Source organism: Dufourea novaeangliae, unplaced genomic scaffold (genome assembly GCF_001272555.1).
Source record: "Dufourea novaeangliae isolate 0120121106 unplaced genomic scaffold, ASM127255v1 scaffold118, whole genome shotgun sequence".
Lineage (NCBI taxonomy): Eukaryota > Metazoa > Arthropoda > Insecta > Hymenoptera > Halictidae > Dufourea > Dufourea novaeangliae.
Window position 1 is genome coordinate 743,754 of NW_015374006.1, and position 18,352 is coordinate 762,105.

Consider the following 18,352-nt stretch of genomic DNA (forward strand, 5'->3'; position numbering starts at 1 on the left):
ATGATCGGTCCCGTTGCAAGGAGATACATATTAATCGGACTGCTGTCTTCTATGTTCGTCTCGATCGCGTCCTTCGATACCACGAATCTAATCGACAAGGGGCCACCTCTTGGTGTACCGGAAGAGAATAAAGCGAAACCGTGGTACTTCAATTACAGCGAGAAAAGAAATGGAAACCTGAGCTTCGAGAACGCGGAGAAAGCGTTCAAGAACAAGGCAGATATTTTATCGCGTCTTTTCAAAATTCATATCGATCGGCTGAAGAACCAAACCGATCAGGTGAGTATTATGTACATTTCTTGCTGCTATTTACAAAACCGTAGTTAAAAAAAACTTGCAAAATTTATTTTAGTTTAATCATTTATAAACATGTCGAACAAGTTTGATAAATTTCGAGAGAAATGGAGTAGTTTCAATGTTTCACAGATCAAGTAACGGGTGGATATTATTTTAATAATTATTAGTGTACTATTTAGTAATTTATTCTTCAAGGGCAAGAATTGTTTAAATATCGAGAGATTTTTCATATTCCGTTCGAGTATCACATTTGATTACAATTCATTTTTGAAGATATATACTTGCAAATCGTTCAGAAAATGTATGAATTAAAATTATATTTAATATATTATAGGTGGAATTGGTATTTCTGGTCGATGCCTCGGGATCGGTCGGCCTGAAGAATTTCCAATGTGAATTGAACTTCGTGAAAAACCTTTTGTCCGACTTCATCGTGGAACCGTCGGCCACCAGAGTCGCGATCGTGACATTCGGAGGCAGACGAAACATCAGACGGAACGTCGATCAAATATCCCGCGGCGGGGAAGACGATCACAAGTGTTATCTGTTGAATAAACAATTGAATAACATTAACTATACAGGCGGTGGGACTTATACACGCGGCGCTCTTATCGAAGCACTCGTAAGCATCTCTCCCCATTTTTCTTTTTATCTATTTAACAAGCGAATAATTCTTCCGAGTGTTGGTATAGGTCGATTTTCAAGGACAACTGAATTTTCTTTTATCAAAATACGATTATATCAGGGTGTCCCAAAAAACATTAGGTATGTCAAAACTTTAATTTATTAGGTCATAAGTAGACCAGAAAGTAATTTCAACTGACATTACAGGTTCCATTAATGGGTATTCAAATTAATAGTTTTCTGCTATTGCCCTGTGAGAAATTGTATTTCTATAAAATTTGACTTATCTCCGTTTTTATTTCATTCTGACACCAGGAAATAAAGTGCTGAAAACTGTATCATATTTTCGGAGTCTTGCACTTATCCATTCAGTTCTAAAATACACACTCGAGTTGTTGATAACATAAATTCTGTTTCCTTTTTCCTCACTTCAAAATTTCCCAGAAAGACCTGCGTACTTATTTATGGACCGACCTAATATGTATACGTGACAATGTATCGTACGCAGTATTATTTAGGTTGGTTCTTCTGTTTGGTCAAACCTGTTGCGATAGCTACAAAAATTATTTCTTATTTTTTAAAAAATTTTTTTGTATATATATTTTTATTTTCTATTTAATTTTTTTTATATACACATTTAAAACCGTGTAACTTAAAAAGTTTTTTTTTATTTTTCGAATTAATTTCTGAATATTTTGGACTCTTCGTTTGACAGAGGATCCTCGAGAAAGGGCGTCAGACAGCGAGGAAGGCGATCTTCCTTATAACCGACGGATTCAGCAATGGCGGCGATCCGCGACCTGCTGCGAACCTCCTGAAGAGCGCTGGCGCAACGATCTTCACGTTCGGTATACGAACAGGGAACGTGCAGGAGCTCCACGACATAGCCAGCTTTCCCGGTTACACGCACAGCTATTTTCTCGACAGTTTCGCGGAGTTTGAAGCACTTGCGCGACGCGCGTTGCATCGCGGTAAGTTCGACGAACACCAATTAACCGTAGCTTCGAGATAATTTTATCGTTCCGTTCGAAACAGTTTCAATAATAAAATAAAAATAATTCGATTTGAACGGAGTACTAGTAAGTCGTGAAAATTCTCGTGTTATCAAATATCCAGAGCACAAAAACACCTGGTTCTTGGGTACAGATACCGTCTGTTTAATAAATAAGATCGGGAAAATTTATATCTGGATGTAGTTATCATAACAATTCTGCTGAATTTAGGTAGCCCGACCAAGCTTTACAATACTTTGTAGATATATAAATTTTGCAGTAAGTGTCCGACCTTCGTAAGAAACGACATCTTCAAGTGAGTGCTCTGTACACGTTTCGAAGCAGTGTTCTTAAGGGGTTACATACCTTTGTGCTGTTTAATAACAGGGAAAATTGAAAAATTGTTTGTATATGCAGAATTATTCGATCAATATGGTGATTTTTATCTAAGGAATTATGCCCAAAATATGCAAGGCGATTATAAACAATAACGGAGATTGGACAACGTAATTATTCTTATTAGACAGACTGTAGTAATGAAGCGATTGGTCCACAATGTGTTATGGAACAATGCAAAAATTGGATCTTTTTGGTAATGTATCGATATATGTATTGTATCACCAGATTTCTTTTTTACAGATTTGAGAACTGGTAAATATGTGCCAGTGACGCCGTCGGATAATTGTAACACTTTGTGCAGTAATGTCACTGAAATTGAAAACGATCTGAGCTGTTGCGATACTTTCGCGACGTGCTCTTGCGGTATCGCGACGGGCCATTACGCTTGCATTTGCACTACGGGATACTTCGGCTCGGGTTTGAAAGGATCCTGTCAACGTAAGTTTATAGAAAACAAAATATTTTTAGAATTCACAATTCCAAAATTTATATTTCGCAATTTACAATTTCAAAATTTCAAATTTCTGTATAATCAGAAAAATGATGATTGTGTAAAACATTATTTATTTAATGATTACTTGAAATGATCTTGGCTTTTCAAGCTTGCCCAAATGGCACGTACGCTTCGGAGGAGGTTTCCGGCGATTCGACGTCCACGTGCGTGTCTTGCCCCGACGTGAATCACGTGACCATTGTGATACCAGCGACCTCGATGGATCATTGTGTGTGCGCATCAGGATTTATAACCGATGGAAACAAATGCGAAGGTATATTTGTTGTAAAACTTTTATTTGTCCATTATTTTTAGTTATTTGTTGCGTAATTTTGAGTTTTCTGTTTTCTTTGTATTCGTTACCAAATGAACCCTTTACCAGCCGCGAGAACAGGTATATTCCCGGATAGATGTACTATATCTCCGAGAGGATCCGGATATTCTGGCATGTAAGATCCATATTTTTCCAGTTGGAACTTTGGCTTCGATGCAAGCCAACCATACTGTGAAAATAATCGATTTTATAAATTACTCTTAAACTTGACAATTCTGCATTTCAATATAATTCGTACACAGAGTAGACTTTCTATTAGATAAATAACTATTATATTTATTTTGACGATTTTCTATTGGCTCAGAAAGTTATATTATTGTTTTATTTTAAGAAATATTGTTCAATTAATAGATACCTCACCGCTTGTAGTCACCGGAGCCGGTAAACACGTTTTTCCTTCTTCTCGAATGAATTTTTCGGTTTCGATAACCGTGTGCTTTTCTTCGCAGAGTTTCTCTGTTTCCTTTCTCAATTTTCTGCATAATGAATCGTTAATAAACAATTATTGTTCACCCTTCTGACACGCTTGTTTTACAAAATTATAAATAATGAGACATTCAGTGAAATATTATGGTCGCGAGAACAATTTTAAATCGAACATCGGGTTGAAGCGAAAGGAAAATTATGAATTCACGATATACAAATAATATGTACAGTAATATATTTTATCATAGTACTAATATTAATCGTCATACATACACATATTCGTCCAGTAACCATTCATACGTCTTCAACCATTTCATTTGCAGTTGTCTTTCTTTAAGTATTCCCTCGGTCAAGTTTTTCGTGTTGGCGACGTAGTCGCGTGGCCTGTAGTCGCGTGGATCCATTATTTCATTCGATAAAAATGTCGTATAATTAATTCAATACAATATACAAACTTACGAAACTTAAATAAATTTTTCGTTCGTTCATAATGAAGTTTAAACTTTTTAACGTCGACTCGCTGATAACTTCTCAGGTTTCGATCGATTAATTCTCAAGTTTAAAATACGTTCGATCTACTTGTTAGTATTTTCTATTATTAATGCCGACTTTTATATGTCAATAAATTTCTTTTAAAAAATAAGAGATCTGCGTTGCAAATCTCTTTATTGGCAATTTAAATTATAATTTTCATTATACTATAATATGCCTTGAACTATCAATAAGTATTACAGAATACTTTTCTCGAATCAATATATATAATGAATAAATCAAAATGTTACAGAATTTTGAATCAAATGAACAAATATTGTTTTATTAGTAATTTTGTGTTAAAATATTTGTTTATTATTAATTTTTTTTTAAATATTGTTAGTAATTTTTATATGAAATTAGAAACTTGTCCGTTTTGATTGCTTCTAGTCATAACGTGCCCCAAGCTGAGGATACCGAATTACGGATACCTTGTAAAGGCCAGTGCGTGTAACAACGTTGTCCACGCTGCCTGTGGCATAAGATGCAGAATCGGATTTTATCTGACCGGCGACAGTATTCGACTTTGCGGTAAAGACGGCAGTTGGTCCGGGAATGAGCCAAAATGTTTACGTGAGTCTCTTGAGCAGTTCAAAAATTTTTAACATTTCACGCAAAACTAGTTTACGGTACGTTGGAAATCACTCGAATATTAAACAAGTTAAAACACCTATACCACTTTTATTATTATTATTACGAAAATCGATAATACAGATTATTGCAAAAATGTGTAGTATTTAAATCAATCCTATTGTTACGAAAATTTGAGAGAGTGATGGAATAAATATATACAGTATTATATATCAACACTGATAATAATTTCTACATTCCTAATCGAACCTAATCTTTTGGTCCATATCATCATTAGTGCTTAATCGATGCGGAGTTAACCCCGCCAATTCCTGAAATTGCTTATGAATGGTTATTTGTGCAATTTACTGGTCCTTTTAATGAAAGTCGTATTTAAAAAAAAAACTGTTGTAACATATTCCAAGTGTTCAGGTTTGATTATGCTGTCCAAATAATCAAGGTCTGTCATCGTGTATGAATTTTTGTTTAAATTCTACAAAATTTAAAAGTTACAGAATCAAAGCGACCAATTGTCACGTTTGTCCTTGGTCTCCCCTAAATATTCAATTGCTTGATTGTTCTTTTCAATTGTTTGAACAGTGAAAACATGCGCCGCCCTTCGAGCCCCATCGCACGGCCGAATGCGGTGCCAGAACGAAGAGGATCAGCATTTGTTCATGGAGAATTACACGGCGTATCCCATCGACACTCGTTGCCAGTTCCGATGCGACACCGGTTATCGGCTTCGGGGCAGCAAGATACGTAATTGTCTGCCTTTGTCACAGTGGGACGGCCTTAAAGCAGCGTGCAAAGGTGAGGCGACGCATTTGGCGAACCACGTTTCTCGTGATGGTATTCTGTTTCGGTGTTTCGATTAACAAAAAGAAGAGGATTGTATTAAGAAACAGATAGGTACAGTACTGTATCACATTAGGTTTTTCCTTTTCACAGCAATAAAGTGTGAGCCCTTGAAGCGTTTACCAAACGGAAGGATTTCACCCGAGATCTGTTCCGGGCCCGAGAAGGTGCCGTTTGCGACAAATTGTACCATCAAGTGCAAGAAGGGTTTCGTGCTCGAGGGACCTCGCAGTCGATTATGCGGTGGACGTTCCGGCGTCTGGACGCAACGACGAAATATTAACCGTTGCACAGGTTGCTATAGCATTCCATCTGGTGGTTAAAGTAGCATTTTCAATCGTTCGACGTACAGTAAATTCTCGGTGAGTGTTCCACGGCTCCTCGGTACTAAACATTAAATATTTCATAAAGTAATGGCCATATGCGACTGAAAGAAATATCATTGGCTTCAGAATTCCAATCTCTACCATTGTCATAAACCTCATTAGAAAGTCCAGTCGTTATACCTGGGAACCTTTCCTTGTCAGTGTCAAGAAGTCTTCGAACACTCATCAAAGATTTACTGTAGTTGTTTTTCGCACCCATATCCACAGTTCGAATTACGATTGAATTTTTCTTCAGATAATTCACCGCCAACGATAACCTGTCCATCGGACATCACCGTGAAAAGTTTGCCGGGCAAGAATTACGCTTACGTGAACTGGACGAGTCCGATAGCCACCGACAACGCGGACGAATCACCCTCGGTCTGGAGCAAACCGTACGTCACGGTCCCGTGGAAAGTGAAAATCGGCACACGAACCGTGGTGTACGTGGCCCAGGATTCGGCTGGGAATACGGCCAGATGCAAATTCAAAGTCAAAGTTCGAGGTATCAAACGATCCCAAAAATAAGTAGCCCTGGTAGTAAAAATAAATAGCCCTGGAGATATTTTGACTGTAACACATTTAGATTCACATTTTGTGCACGGTTACTTGCAGAAGTTGGTGATTCAGTTGTGACTACTTTTTGATTTTAACATTTCAATCGTAGTTAATCAATCATCATTATCGGGTAGTACAAATTTCAGATGACTATGGGAGACTACAAGATGTTTATGACAACTGCTCCATGACTATATATGACTGTAAGGTGGTTCTAAAATGACTGTATATTATATGATTACAAACTGACTGCACGATAATTATTACAGTGATCGCGTATAGAGTGATTAAAGTACAATTTTGTTGTTCGTACTATATGATTATACAATGTCTGACTTACATTTTAAACGTATTCAATTTCGAAATGGTTTTAGACGCAGAACCGCCAATGATCGAGAATTGCATAAATCCCCCGATATTCTTCACTGACAATGGAGTTGGGATAAGTAACATAACTTGGGACGAGCCGGGTTTTTACGACAATTCGAGAACACCCGTACGAGTGGAACAAAATTATCGGCCGGGGGAGAGCAGATTCCTCATTGGATTTACGGAAGTTGTGTACAACGCGATCGATAAATATGATAACAAAGCGAGTTGCGCGCTGAACATCACTATAAAAGGTGAACAAACGAAATACACTAAATTCGCGATAATTGCCTGCTGGATATATATCCGTTATGACAGACTTTTTTGATCTTTTATTCGTTATTCGAAACTCTATAATCTAGAATCTAGATAATAAATTCGCCCATCTTTAGCCCCAACAGCGGATAATTATCGCGAGTCTACTATACTCATGACCTCTAATATTAAATTAAATACAATCTGTTACAATGAATAATCCTGATATCATAATTAATGTTAATAGCAGTATGTGGATGGTTGGCGAGAAGAAATTCATACTGTTCGAAATATTGTAAATTGCACTGTCTTGCTATTATGATTCTCAGACGTGTGCCAAGAGATTCCAGAAGTGTTGAACGGCTACGCAAACTGCTCCTCGACATCAGCGAACGAGACGAACGAGTGTGCAGTGGCTTGCGGCACAGGATTTGAATTCGCGACGGACGTTCCTAATTCTCGTGTCGTGGAGAATCTGTTGTTACTGAAATGTAACACGAGTAATCAAAACTCGACCGTAGAGGATTACATTCCTGAATGTTCGGGTACATGACTTCTAAAAATTACTATATAAAGTAACAAATACATAGATAGACTGCAGGCGTTTATGCAAATGTTAATTTTTATATTCTATTATATTCTATTATATATTTATATTCTACTTATTTCACGAAAAGGTGATGAATGCTTTTAGTCATTGATTTAAACATTTTAGTAACAATTATGTACAAGTACTATAAATGTGTACCAATAGAACGTGAGTGTGCATATAAAAATGTAAATTTGCATAAAGACCCAAGGTCTAATAATAAAAAAAGAACATTAATTAATGAGAAATTGTCTCCACACAGAATCAACTGCACCGAAAACGGAAAAATGTTTCCTTGTTATTTCAATTAGTTGGGCGAATACATTACCGCCGATTTAAGATTGACCTTGCTTGACATTTGTGGGAACGATATCGAGTGCAATCTCATTACCTTCGATCCCGAGTGTGTGGAAACTCCTGAGTCATCAGACGTTATTTCCTCAAACTTATTAAGAAGACGAAGAAACAGTGAAGATACTTCTACTGTCGAATTAGTTTCAAATAATGAACCCGTGGATAATCTTGCTAGTAAAGCGAAAAAAAATGCCAAAAGGAATGACAACGTGGATAAAAGCAAATCGAGAACGAAAAAGAAGAAGGAGAAGATAGAAATAAAATTTCGATTTTTGGGTAAGCATTTAGCTTACCGATTAAAGGAATAAATCTTTAGGATTGTGAAATTCAAATATCGATTTGTTCACTTCCGAGATACTCGAATGCTTTTCGAATTATTTAACAGTAATCTTGTTTAATGTAGGAAAGATAATCGAAGAAAATTTCGAAAATCCGAGAGAGGGGATAGAAAAATTGCGACAGAAAACGGAATTAATGTCGCAGTCTGGAAAACTTGATCTGTTGGACGAGAAAACAAATCAAGAAATTGCAAAACTTGCGCTTAATCTGCATCTGGTTTTTAAAAATTTCGAAGAACTTTGTGAGCCAGGAAGCGTTCTCAAGAAGCACTCTTGTGGTTAGTTAAATACATCACGTTTCTTTTTAGCGTTATGATTCATTAACATTTTATTAAACGTTATCTAAATCCAGTAAAATGTCCGTTGGGCACTTTCTTCGATTCTTCGACCAAACGATGTCGTCCGTGTCCTTTCGGCGAATACGAAGACACCAGCGGATCCTTAAAATGCAAACGATGTCCTGGGCACACTTCTACGAGAAAAATGCATTCAAAATCTTTGCGCGATTGCACACGTAAGCACAAAATCAAAATCTTCCGTCTTTGTCGGTTACCTGATCTTTAAAACACTTTTCAAAAAAATCATTCTTCCTCTGGAGGATACTAAATCCCTCAAAGTTTAACCCTCCTCAAGTCTACATGTCCCAAAATGAAGATTAAATTAGAATCTATACTTCGATAAATATTATAATATTTTTAAATGTTTGGTTGTCGTAATCAAGAGCAAATCATTTGAAAATTTGAAATAATTCTATTCAAAGGGATACAAACGTAAAGAATAAGCAATTGTTTTATTATTTCTTATATTTATTCGTGAAAATGGAAACTAAATTACTATTAACCACAACTCTGACGAAAGTACCTATTATTGTAATTATTATATAGACGTGATTTGTTACGTTTTAGCTATGTGTCAGCCAGGACATTATTCCCGAAAGAAACGCCATCATGGCGGCCGTTTGGCTCTCGATCCTTGTTCAAAATGCGACATTGGATTTTATCAACCGGAATACGGGCAAACCAATTGTCTCTCTTGTCCATCCAATACCACTACTGAAAATCGTGGCGCCAAAAACACGAACGAGTGTCTGCCATTGCATAAGATCGAAGTAAGTATTTGTGAACCGCAATCGTGTTTAAACGGGGCGCAATGTGTGCAAGAAGAGGACAGCTTCAGTTGCGAGTGTCTTGACTATTACGTCGGTCAGTATTTACAAATTATTAATTTTATTAGCATCTTTTCAGGCAAAATAGGTATATTCAAATCTAAAACATATATTCTAAACAAATTTCATCAGGTTCGAAATGCGAGACGTTTCGAAACCCATGCGATTCTTCACCGTGTTTGCACGAGGGGATGTGTAACGTACGATATTCTGAAAACAACACAGTGAACTATTCTTGTACATGCGAAACCGGATATACCGGACAAAATTGCGAGGTAAAGAAAGTATTTCTTCTTTTTATTCAGGAAATTAAAATATAAAAGAGTTAGTAAATAATATTAAACTTCTAGCTTCGAGTGGATGAATGTTCTCTCAACCCTTGTCAGAATAATGGTACCTGCGTGAGTACCGAAAGTGACTACAGTTGCGAGTGCAGAGACGGTTTCGAAGGTATATTAGTTAAATATTTAATGAATACTAGAATTTATTAATCGTATAGAGTTTTTTATTGAGATGTATCGTTCAGGAGAATTTTGCGAAATCACTGTGGATCACTGTGATCCTTCACCGTGCATGGAAGGATCCACTTGTCGCACTGTCAACGAGTCATGGCAGTGTTTTTGTAGGCCTGGTTTTCTCGGTCGCCATTGCAATTTGCTCGCCTGCGATTGGATCCCCTGCCACGGGAATTCTTATTGCGTGAATGTCGAAGAGGAGAATGCAACACGAATGAGTTATAGGTACGGGGTAGTATACCATTTATCCGAATGTATTTATATAATTAGAACGTCTGTATAACAAAAGATCACACACGGTATCCTGTGATTTCTAGTTGTCCGTTAAAAAAATTCATGAACTTGGTAATATCTAAATTACTTATTCAAATAAAAGTAGCTTGGCTAAAAAGTCTGTTGGTAGATGAAGGAATGACAAAATTATTATAAATAATTGTATAAAGATTAAATAGAGTTATTATTAATAGTATGTCTAGTGATAAAAAAATGGTAATTTATTAATTGTTAGATGTGAATGTAACGATGGCTACACAGGAGAAAATTGTACCATAAGCGTGGATCATTGCGGAAGCCTTCCGTGCCGGAATAATGGGGAATGCTTTAGCGGAATTTCTAATTACACGTGCAAGTGTCCTGTCCCATTTACAGGACGGAATTGCGAGACTGGAAAGTATAGCCTTGATGAATATTTCGTTATTTTTAGTTGAAATGAAATACACTTTTCTGTATTGAAGAAGCTAACGGTATTTCGAAATCTTGTATGTTTTTCTTTGAAGATTTTCTTTAATCATTTATAGAATTGTTATCCGATTATGTGATGCACTTTACTAAATCGGGAACGACAGACTACGTCAGTATGAAAGGACCTACGATTAATCTTGTTCAGGTAATAAATCGAGTTTACACGGTCAGATAAAACAATAAAGAAATCGAACCATGAATTAGATATTCAAACGTGAATTTTTAGTTAACAACGTGCTTATGGTTGCAATCAAAGGACACATTTAATTACGGCACCGTGCTGTCGTACGCGACGCAGTATTACGACAACGCGTTCACGTTAACCGATTACAATGGGTAATGAATAAAATCCACTGTAAAACGAATTAAATGAATTTGCAATTTACATCGAAGCAAAAAAAAAACGATAATTATTTCAATCTCATAGACTCGTTGTATACATGAATGGGCATAAGGTAGTAACCGACATTAAGGTGAACGATGGTTACTGGCATTTCGTTTGTATCACTTGGGAAACCGAAAATGGCGCCTGGAGTGTATTTATCGATGGGATCTTACGGGACAATGGATCTCGTTTGGCGAAAGGAACAATCGTTCAAGGTAACAACGTGCTTAACTAATAAATTTTCCACGTGCACATTAAATATTTATCTTTATAACTATCTTTATACGTACAGTATTGTTAATTTTATACTATTAATTATGTGCTTCATACCACAGTTTTATAATTTATCAAACCAACACTAAAACAGAATGTAATGTTTCTCAAAATAAGGTAATGGCACCCTCGTGATCGGTCAAGAACAAGACCGGGTCGGCGGTGGATTTTCCGAATCGGAGTCATTCCTGGGGAAAATAACTTTATTAGACGTTTGGAGCACGGTGTTAACAGCGACAGATGTACTGCATTTATTTAACACCTGCGACAAATACCACGGGAACGTGATCGCTTGGTCCCAGGTGCAAGAACACGCGCACGGTGACGTTGCTGTAATTAATATCACTTTTCAAAGAACAATATGCTTGAATTACGAAAGATTTCATGTTGTTAAACGGAAATTTCGCTTTCTCAGATATTAAATAGCCCTTTTTGTCGCGGCTGTCCTCTGCCAGTGGTGCCGTTTAAGGGTAATATAAACGTCAGCGATGATTCATTGGAAATCACTTATTATTGCGATCCTGGTTACGTGGTGCGATTTCGTGGAAAAGAGCATCGATCGTTGAAGGTTAAATGCTTGAAACAGGGCCAATGGGAAGGCTACTATACACCAATTTGTGCTAGTAAGCTGGGGCAATTCCGATTGTTAATTTTGAAAATGGAATTTCTCAAAGTATGAATGAACTTTAATAAATGAGCCAGAAAAATTATTCTGGCAACGGTATCTGTTGCTACTGGAGTGCAAATTCACTGGCTGGGGATATAATACTGTAGATTTCATCTTTATTTCAGGAAGAAAATGTAGTTTTCCAGGATATTTTCCCCGAGGTCGCATACAAGGTAAATCGTATTTCTTCGGGGATGAAATACACTATTCTTGTTTGAGTGGATACGAGCTTCGAGGCAATCCCCATAGGATTTGTAACGTTGACGGAAAATGGAGTGGATTGCCGCCGGTCTGCATAGGTGTATACCCCCTACTATTTTTTACTAGCTACGCGAAAGTTTCTTTACCGAGAACTTCTGAGAATCATTTCAATTCTGTATGCCAGGAAGAACGTGTAAGAATTTACTGGCTCCGGAACACGGTGACATCGAGTACGTGATAGAAGAATACGAAAGGGATGATCTGTCGATCCTACAGGTGCGTGGATCAACCTAGAAGCCGTTTGGTTAATAAAACTCGAAACTTTCGGTAAATTCCCTTTCAGGTGGGGCAACAATTGGAATTCAAATGCGATGCAGGATTTCATTTGGCGGGGGAAAAATTTCTGACGTGTTTGGAATCGGGAACATGGGATCACCAGAGACCAACGTGCGAAGTTTATGGGTGTCCATCGCCAAAAAAGTAAGCTATGTAAATTAATGCTGAATTGTGGAAAAAATTGTTGTAGTTATTTATTTAGACAATGATATAATTCGTGAATAAACAAAGTTCCTAAATTTTGTAAAGTTTCCCATTGGCGGCGCCATTTTGGTTGCGGTCAAGAAAACCACGTATGGACTTATTGGATTTTATAATGAATTTTATTTGAATGTTTTTACAGAATCGAACACGGGTACATAATCTTCTCCAGTTCTTCTAGTAATAATCTCCACGAAATTTCTGCTACAAATCTCGACACAGAGACGTCTAATACCACTCTCGAAAGAAATTATTATTTCGATGACGTCATTGGATACTCCTGTCATCCGGGATATAAATTTCAGGGTAATCATAATTTATTAACCGAATTCAAACTTCGATGTAACGAGAACGGTACTTGGAGTGGATTCGTGCCTGACTGCATGCCGCTTACGTGTCCCTCGCCCAGGATTGTCAATAACGGTAAAATGTTTTTAAAAACGCAAAATGGTACCGTCGAACTTTCCAAGAAGGAAGTAGCATCTAATAGTACAGATAAGGACGCAACACTGATAAAGAATGACGGTTTTGAGAAACAATTTGATCTTGGCTCGCAGATTTTAATAAAATGTCACGTAGGATATAAATTAATTGGAGATATTATTAGAACTTGCATGGACAATGAAGAATGGTCATCAACATCGCCATCTTGTGAACCTTACGAATGTTCGATCTTGAATTTTCCACTGTTTAAGCATTTCAAAAGAGCAGCAGTTACCAATGATCATTCTAGTATCTGGAATAATGATACTGAGGCATTGAACGATATAAAATATTATAACGGTTCCTATAAAAACTTGGAATACTCCGTGGAGAATTACAATTATACAAAGAAAATAGTTCTTGCTTGTAAAAATAATAATGCAATCACGTTTATTCATGAAAATATTAGTATACATGTTCCTGATTTAACATGGTCTTGTAATGAGAATGGTAAATGGGAAATTAATCATTTACAGTTAAATAGTGGTATAATTGAGAATATATTTGACAACAGGACTGATATTTGCCAAGAATTGATGTGCCCTTTAGTTACAGTAAGTATTGTACTCAATAATCATTATAAATGTCTTTAAGAAGACAGAAATTCACATTGAAATTATTAATAGATCCCAGAATATGGATACATCACAGATAATAGTAATAATGACTCAAGAATTGTTAATAACACCATCACCATCAAATGTCGCCATGGTTATATCCTTGAAGGCAACGGAGAAATTTTCTGTTTCCCGAACAGTACATGGTCTGCAATTCCTTCTTGTAAACGTAAGAATAAAATTATTATTTGTGGCGAACACTTAATTAATATATCAAAGAATTAATAACAATAGCATGTTTTTTTAGCTGTAACATGTGGGAAACCATCAATACCTGCAAATGCAGTGTTGAAAGAAGACAACATTGGAACAACAAATTTTACGTTTGGTAACATGATCACTTATCAGTGTCTACCTGGATATTTAATGTTCGGACAACCAAATGCCAGATGTCTTGCGAACGGAAAATGGTCTCGAGTATACAGTAAATGTTCAAGTAAGTGTAGCACATAATAAATATTACATATATTTTAGCATACCATTCCCATTTGTCGATTTATAGAACTATCATGCAATAAACCCAAAATTCCGCCTGGAGTTACTGTTCACGGTCGTTCGTATTTGTATCAAGATCAGCTGACATATGTGTGTCCCAATGGTAAAAGACAGGGATTAATTACGTGTAAAGCTGACGGACGTTGGAGCGAGCCACCAAATTGTGCTGGTAATTAATATAAGGATAGTTTTTAGCGCAAATGAAAATGAAACGTCATAGCAAATTTATGTGACAGTTTTTTATTCAATGTCAAAATTATTAAATCTTCAATTTTTTTATAATACTTTTCCGTTTTACATCCCATAAGTGTATCTTCACAAAATAACATTATTGTACAAGAGATACATTTACCAATAATGAACGTCAACGTTATTCTTAAAATATTCTATGCCTTGAAGCATATAGCTTTGAAATAGAGTAAAACTGGCTCTCGCAAATGCAAGTTTGTTAATAAATACATAATACTGAGCATTCGATAGACTTCTAATATTATGATCTATGTTAACCGATAGAATAAATGTTCTTACCGATGTAAAAAGGTAATGTATTATTACACATAATTATTGAGAAATGTCCTGACTGTATGCTTCTAGAGTTGACAGAACTTTGTAAGTGTTATGTGTATTGAAAAAGAAGGAATAAAGATATATAACAACATATTATTAATAGTTCACCACATATACACATCTGTTGATATACGTACACTGCATTTGGTATAAATAGGATTCATACATGTATAAACGCACTGTATCAGAATATCCGAGGAAGAGCAATGAATGATAAAACCATGAAAATAATTTGTAGTATGATAAATTTGAGTTACTTATATTTGTCTAACATTTGGTACGCTAAAAACGGAGCACCTTTTATGATATTCAACATTTATTAGCATGGCTACAATATAAAAAAAGAAATCAACCGCCTTCACAAATTTTCATTGCTCAGTATTCTTAATTTCTTGAAATCATACCTAAATTGAGATAAGAGACAAAAACAGGAAATGTCCATTTTTAATGATTTTACGGTATATAACGTATTTCGTTCGTGACAATTGGGATTATAGGACTGTTGATTCACAGTGCGTTACGAAGTAGAAATGTCCACATAAGATAAGGCTAAAGATTCGGTGTATGGTTAAAAACAGTGATGGGCTAACGTATTAAAGAGTTGGTTTTCTCAGTAAAGTTGTTGTGTGACGTTCCTTGGTTTTTTCCCTTATCCATAGTTATTGCTTAATTTACATAAATCAGAGAATAATCTTTTTTTTTACTGAAACGTAAATGCATATATCTGGCCTCAAAAGTCTCACCAAACAAAACTTTTACAAAATGATAATCACACATGCACTCAATTACGAATATATGCGTTACACTGTTACTCATTTTGTAAAATAAAGAATGTCCAAAAGCTTAGCCACACTAATATAATAATTTACCTACATCACTGAACACTTTTCAGAGTTCTGCTTTCGAACTACGAGAATATTTAGGTTTTAGTTCTTCGATCCGCTTAATAAAATCTGTCTTTTCTATACAACCATCGCATGTTTCATCCCAGTCACTTAGAATCTTTTTCAAGTCACGCACCTTAAGCTTCTTCAAGTCAACTGTGTTTACATCAATTTGCTTCTCTGAAATTTGATAGCATTGTCATTCAATGAAATACTCAATTGACAATAAGCAGTAGACAATAGGACAATTAGAAATGTACATACCAAATCTCAAGTCACATATTTGAGCATCTTTCTTCTTTAGTTTTTCACATACTTTGTTTGCAGGCATAGACCATGATACAGGTTTACTTAATTCATTTAAAATACCAGTAGCAGATTCTTCTAAGCCACCCAAGTAATAACACTACAAAAAGAAAAAATATAGATCATCATAAATGTGAACTTATTGTATCTATAGTTGTAAATTATTAACATTCTATCAAGAATATGAATACTCACAAATCTGTTTTCTTTAGATTTAGTGCCTTTACAAAATTCCTTAAATGCTGCTTCTATCTTTTTGGTATCCTTTTTGACATCATCGGATAAAGTTTTAACAAACTTCTCCACAGTAGATATACACACTGCAATAACAACCAAATCAAGAATAGTCATCACGATAAATAAGTAATATGTTATAGAAACTAATAAAATATATATTTACATACCTTCACATTCATCATTTTTTAATGCTGATACAGTGTAGATTATTCCAACAAGAACAAATAGTGTTAACAATGAGTTGTTCATTTTGAATATGTACTGTAAACAAAAACAAAAATCTTTCATTATATAACATCGTGAAACTGTGTCTAATAATTATCCCTGACAGAAATTAGAACTTCAAAATAATAAAATGATGCAATCTTAAACAATCATTGAAAAATTTAACACATTAAAGCTGACGTCAACTTAAAACAGAATTACTTATAAAATGTTCATGTACGTAAAATGTGAAGATAATGTTAATTAATAAAAGAATGCTTACGTCTAAATATTTACTATAATTATTAGGTTACCAAGAATAATAAAGAAACACAACTTACACAGTGCCGCGCTGATAAAGTAACTTATACACCGTGTAGAAGATATCCCTTGGAACTTGTAATGCAAACGCACCGGAACTTTTAATTCATGCGTTTATAATTTCAAACGATTTCCTAACGCAACTACATCAGTTCGTCCCACGTTTAGTTTTATACACGTTGGACACTGTCAAATGTCTGGAATCCCAGCTGGCGTATTCTGATTGGTCCACACATGCCATGACTCCATTCACACATTGCTTTGCAATTGGTTGCCGCGAAGTAATAAAAAAAAAATTAAAACCAAAACAGACTAAATCACGTTTAACAACATAACACAATAAATCGTACTGTTACTAAACCTGTTTCTAACTAGCAATTGAAATAACTCCCGCTGACCTCTTTGAAGTTAGCTGGATAACTTTAACTTTTTAACGTTTCATTATACCCAATCGATTGGTGGTCGTTTGGTGGTCATTGATGGCCTAATTAGACCAAGAAAACGATTACGCATCGATTGAGCATTTAAAAAACTGAATCCGGCGAGAAAAAAAATTAACTTAATTACAAAAGAACGCGTGACCACCAATGTTCTAATTAGGCCACCAATGATCACCAATCTACCACCAATCGATTGGATATAATGAAACGTTAAAAAGTCATAATTTCCTGGCTAACTTCACAGAGGTCCCCCGCTCCGTGTCTCATGTTCTGAAATTCGGAAATACCGATCATGCAAAAAATCAGGGAATTTCTGCTGGAGCAAGGTTTGCGCAAGCCAATTTGCTGCATATGTTGCTGCCAATGTGCGCGCAAGGCAGCGCAAGTTGTTTATAGCAAATCTTGCATCAAACTTGTAGCCATAACTTTATAACAGGCATTGAACAAAACATGACTTTGCAAATTTGGCTGACTGGGTAGAGCATACTCTCACTGGCTCTCACATGTTCATTTATACATATGGAAATTATTTTATAAATACTTTTTTTTATAAATACATAGCTGTTAAAAGAGAAGAACCAATTTCTTTTTGTTTCCATAATGATGACAGGTTCCTACATTGACTATAATATTAGTAATACATGTAGAAAGTACATATGTAATAAGCAACGAACACAGTACCTTTGCTGCTTTACATTCTTTTTATTTCAAGTTTCAAATTTTTTGTCACATCAAAATTATCATAGTTTACATATACATACTACTAAACAATGTGTCACAACCATTCAATAAACATTATTTAATAGAAAAATAATATTCTTTTAATTAAACTAACTTTCTAAAAGTAAGCATCTAATTACAAGTGTAATATTCATCACTTTTTATGAAGTCTTTCACTGTTATATGCGTTTCCTTTATTAGAAACAATTTAGAACAAAATTTCAGTAATTTAAGTACTCAAA

The 18,352-nt window shown here is 35.5% G+C and overlaps 2 protein-coding genes across 2 annotated transcripts; one reads left to right on the plus strand and one right to left on the minus strand.

The window, feature by feature from the left end:
• On the plus strand, nt 1–14,608 carry LOC107188202 (sushi, von Willebrand factor type A, EGF and pentraxin domain-containing protein 1-like). Its single transcript, XM_015576456.1, is given in 31 exon segments — nt 1–279; nt 632–919; nt 1,637–1,892; nt 2,553–2,750; nt 2,915–3,079; nt 4,487–4,669; nt 5,267–5,479; nt 5,618–5,818; nt 6,146–6,394; nt 6,822–7,070; nt 7,401–7,616; nt 7,865–8,290; nt 8,418–8,630; nt 8,705–8,866; nt 9,258–9,554; nt 9,650–9,792; nt 9,868–9,967; nt 10,044–10,257; nt 10,541–10,694; nt 10,826–10,918; nt 11,000–11,109; nt 11,201–11,373; nt 11,549–11,763; nt 11,847–12,054; nt 12,224–12,397; nt 12,484–12,575; nt 12,643–12,779; nt 12,979–13,873; nt 13,946–14,105; nt 14,184–14,372; nt 14,439–14,608. Coding segments are annotated over 31 exon segments (6,822 nt in total).
• Nucleotides 14,609–15,243: 635 nt separating this feature from the next.
• On the minus strand, nt 15,244–17,151 carry LOC107188253 (mesencephalic astrocyte-derived neurotrophic factor homolog). Its single transcript, XM_015576516.1, has 5 exons — nt 16,971–17,151; nt 16,593–16,686; nt 16,384–16,508; nt 16,147–16,288; nt 15,244–16,062 (listed from the first exon to the last, which is right to left on the minus strand). Exons 2-5 carry the CDS (start codon nt 16,672–16,674, stop codon nt 15,887–15,889), a joined length of 525 nt encoding a protein of 174 aa, XP_015432002.1. The 5' UTR covers nt 16,675–16,686; nt 16,971–17,151; the 3' UTR covers nt 15,244–15,886.
• Nucleotides 17,152–18,352: the final 1,201 nt, after the last annotated feature.

Bases quoted from the DNA above. Each gene is read 5' to 3' on its own strand.
- LOC107188253 (XM_015576516.1), bottom strand. From the start codon at position 16,674: ATGAACAACTCATTGTTAACACTATTTGTTCTTGTTGGAATAATCTAC. The intron at 16,289-16,383 runs GTGAGTATTCAT...TTCTTTTTGTAG, and splicing joins AATCTAAAGAAAACAGATTT to TGTTATTACTTGGGTGGCTT. The intron at 16,063-16,146 runs GTATGTACATTT...ATCAAATTTCAG, and splicing joins AATATGTGACTTGAGATTTG to AGAAGCAAATTGATGTAAAC.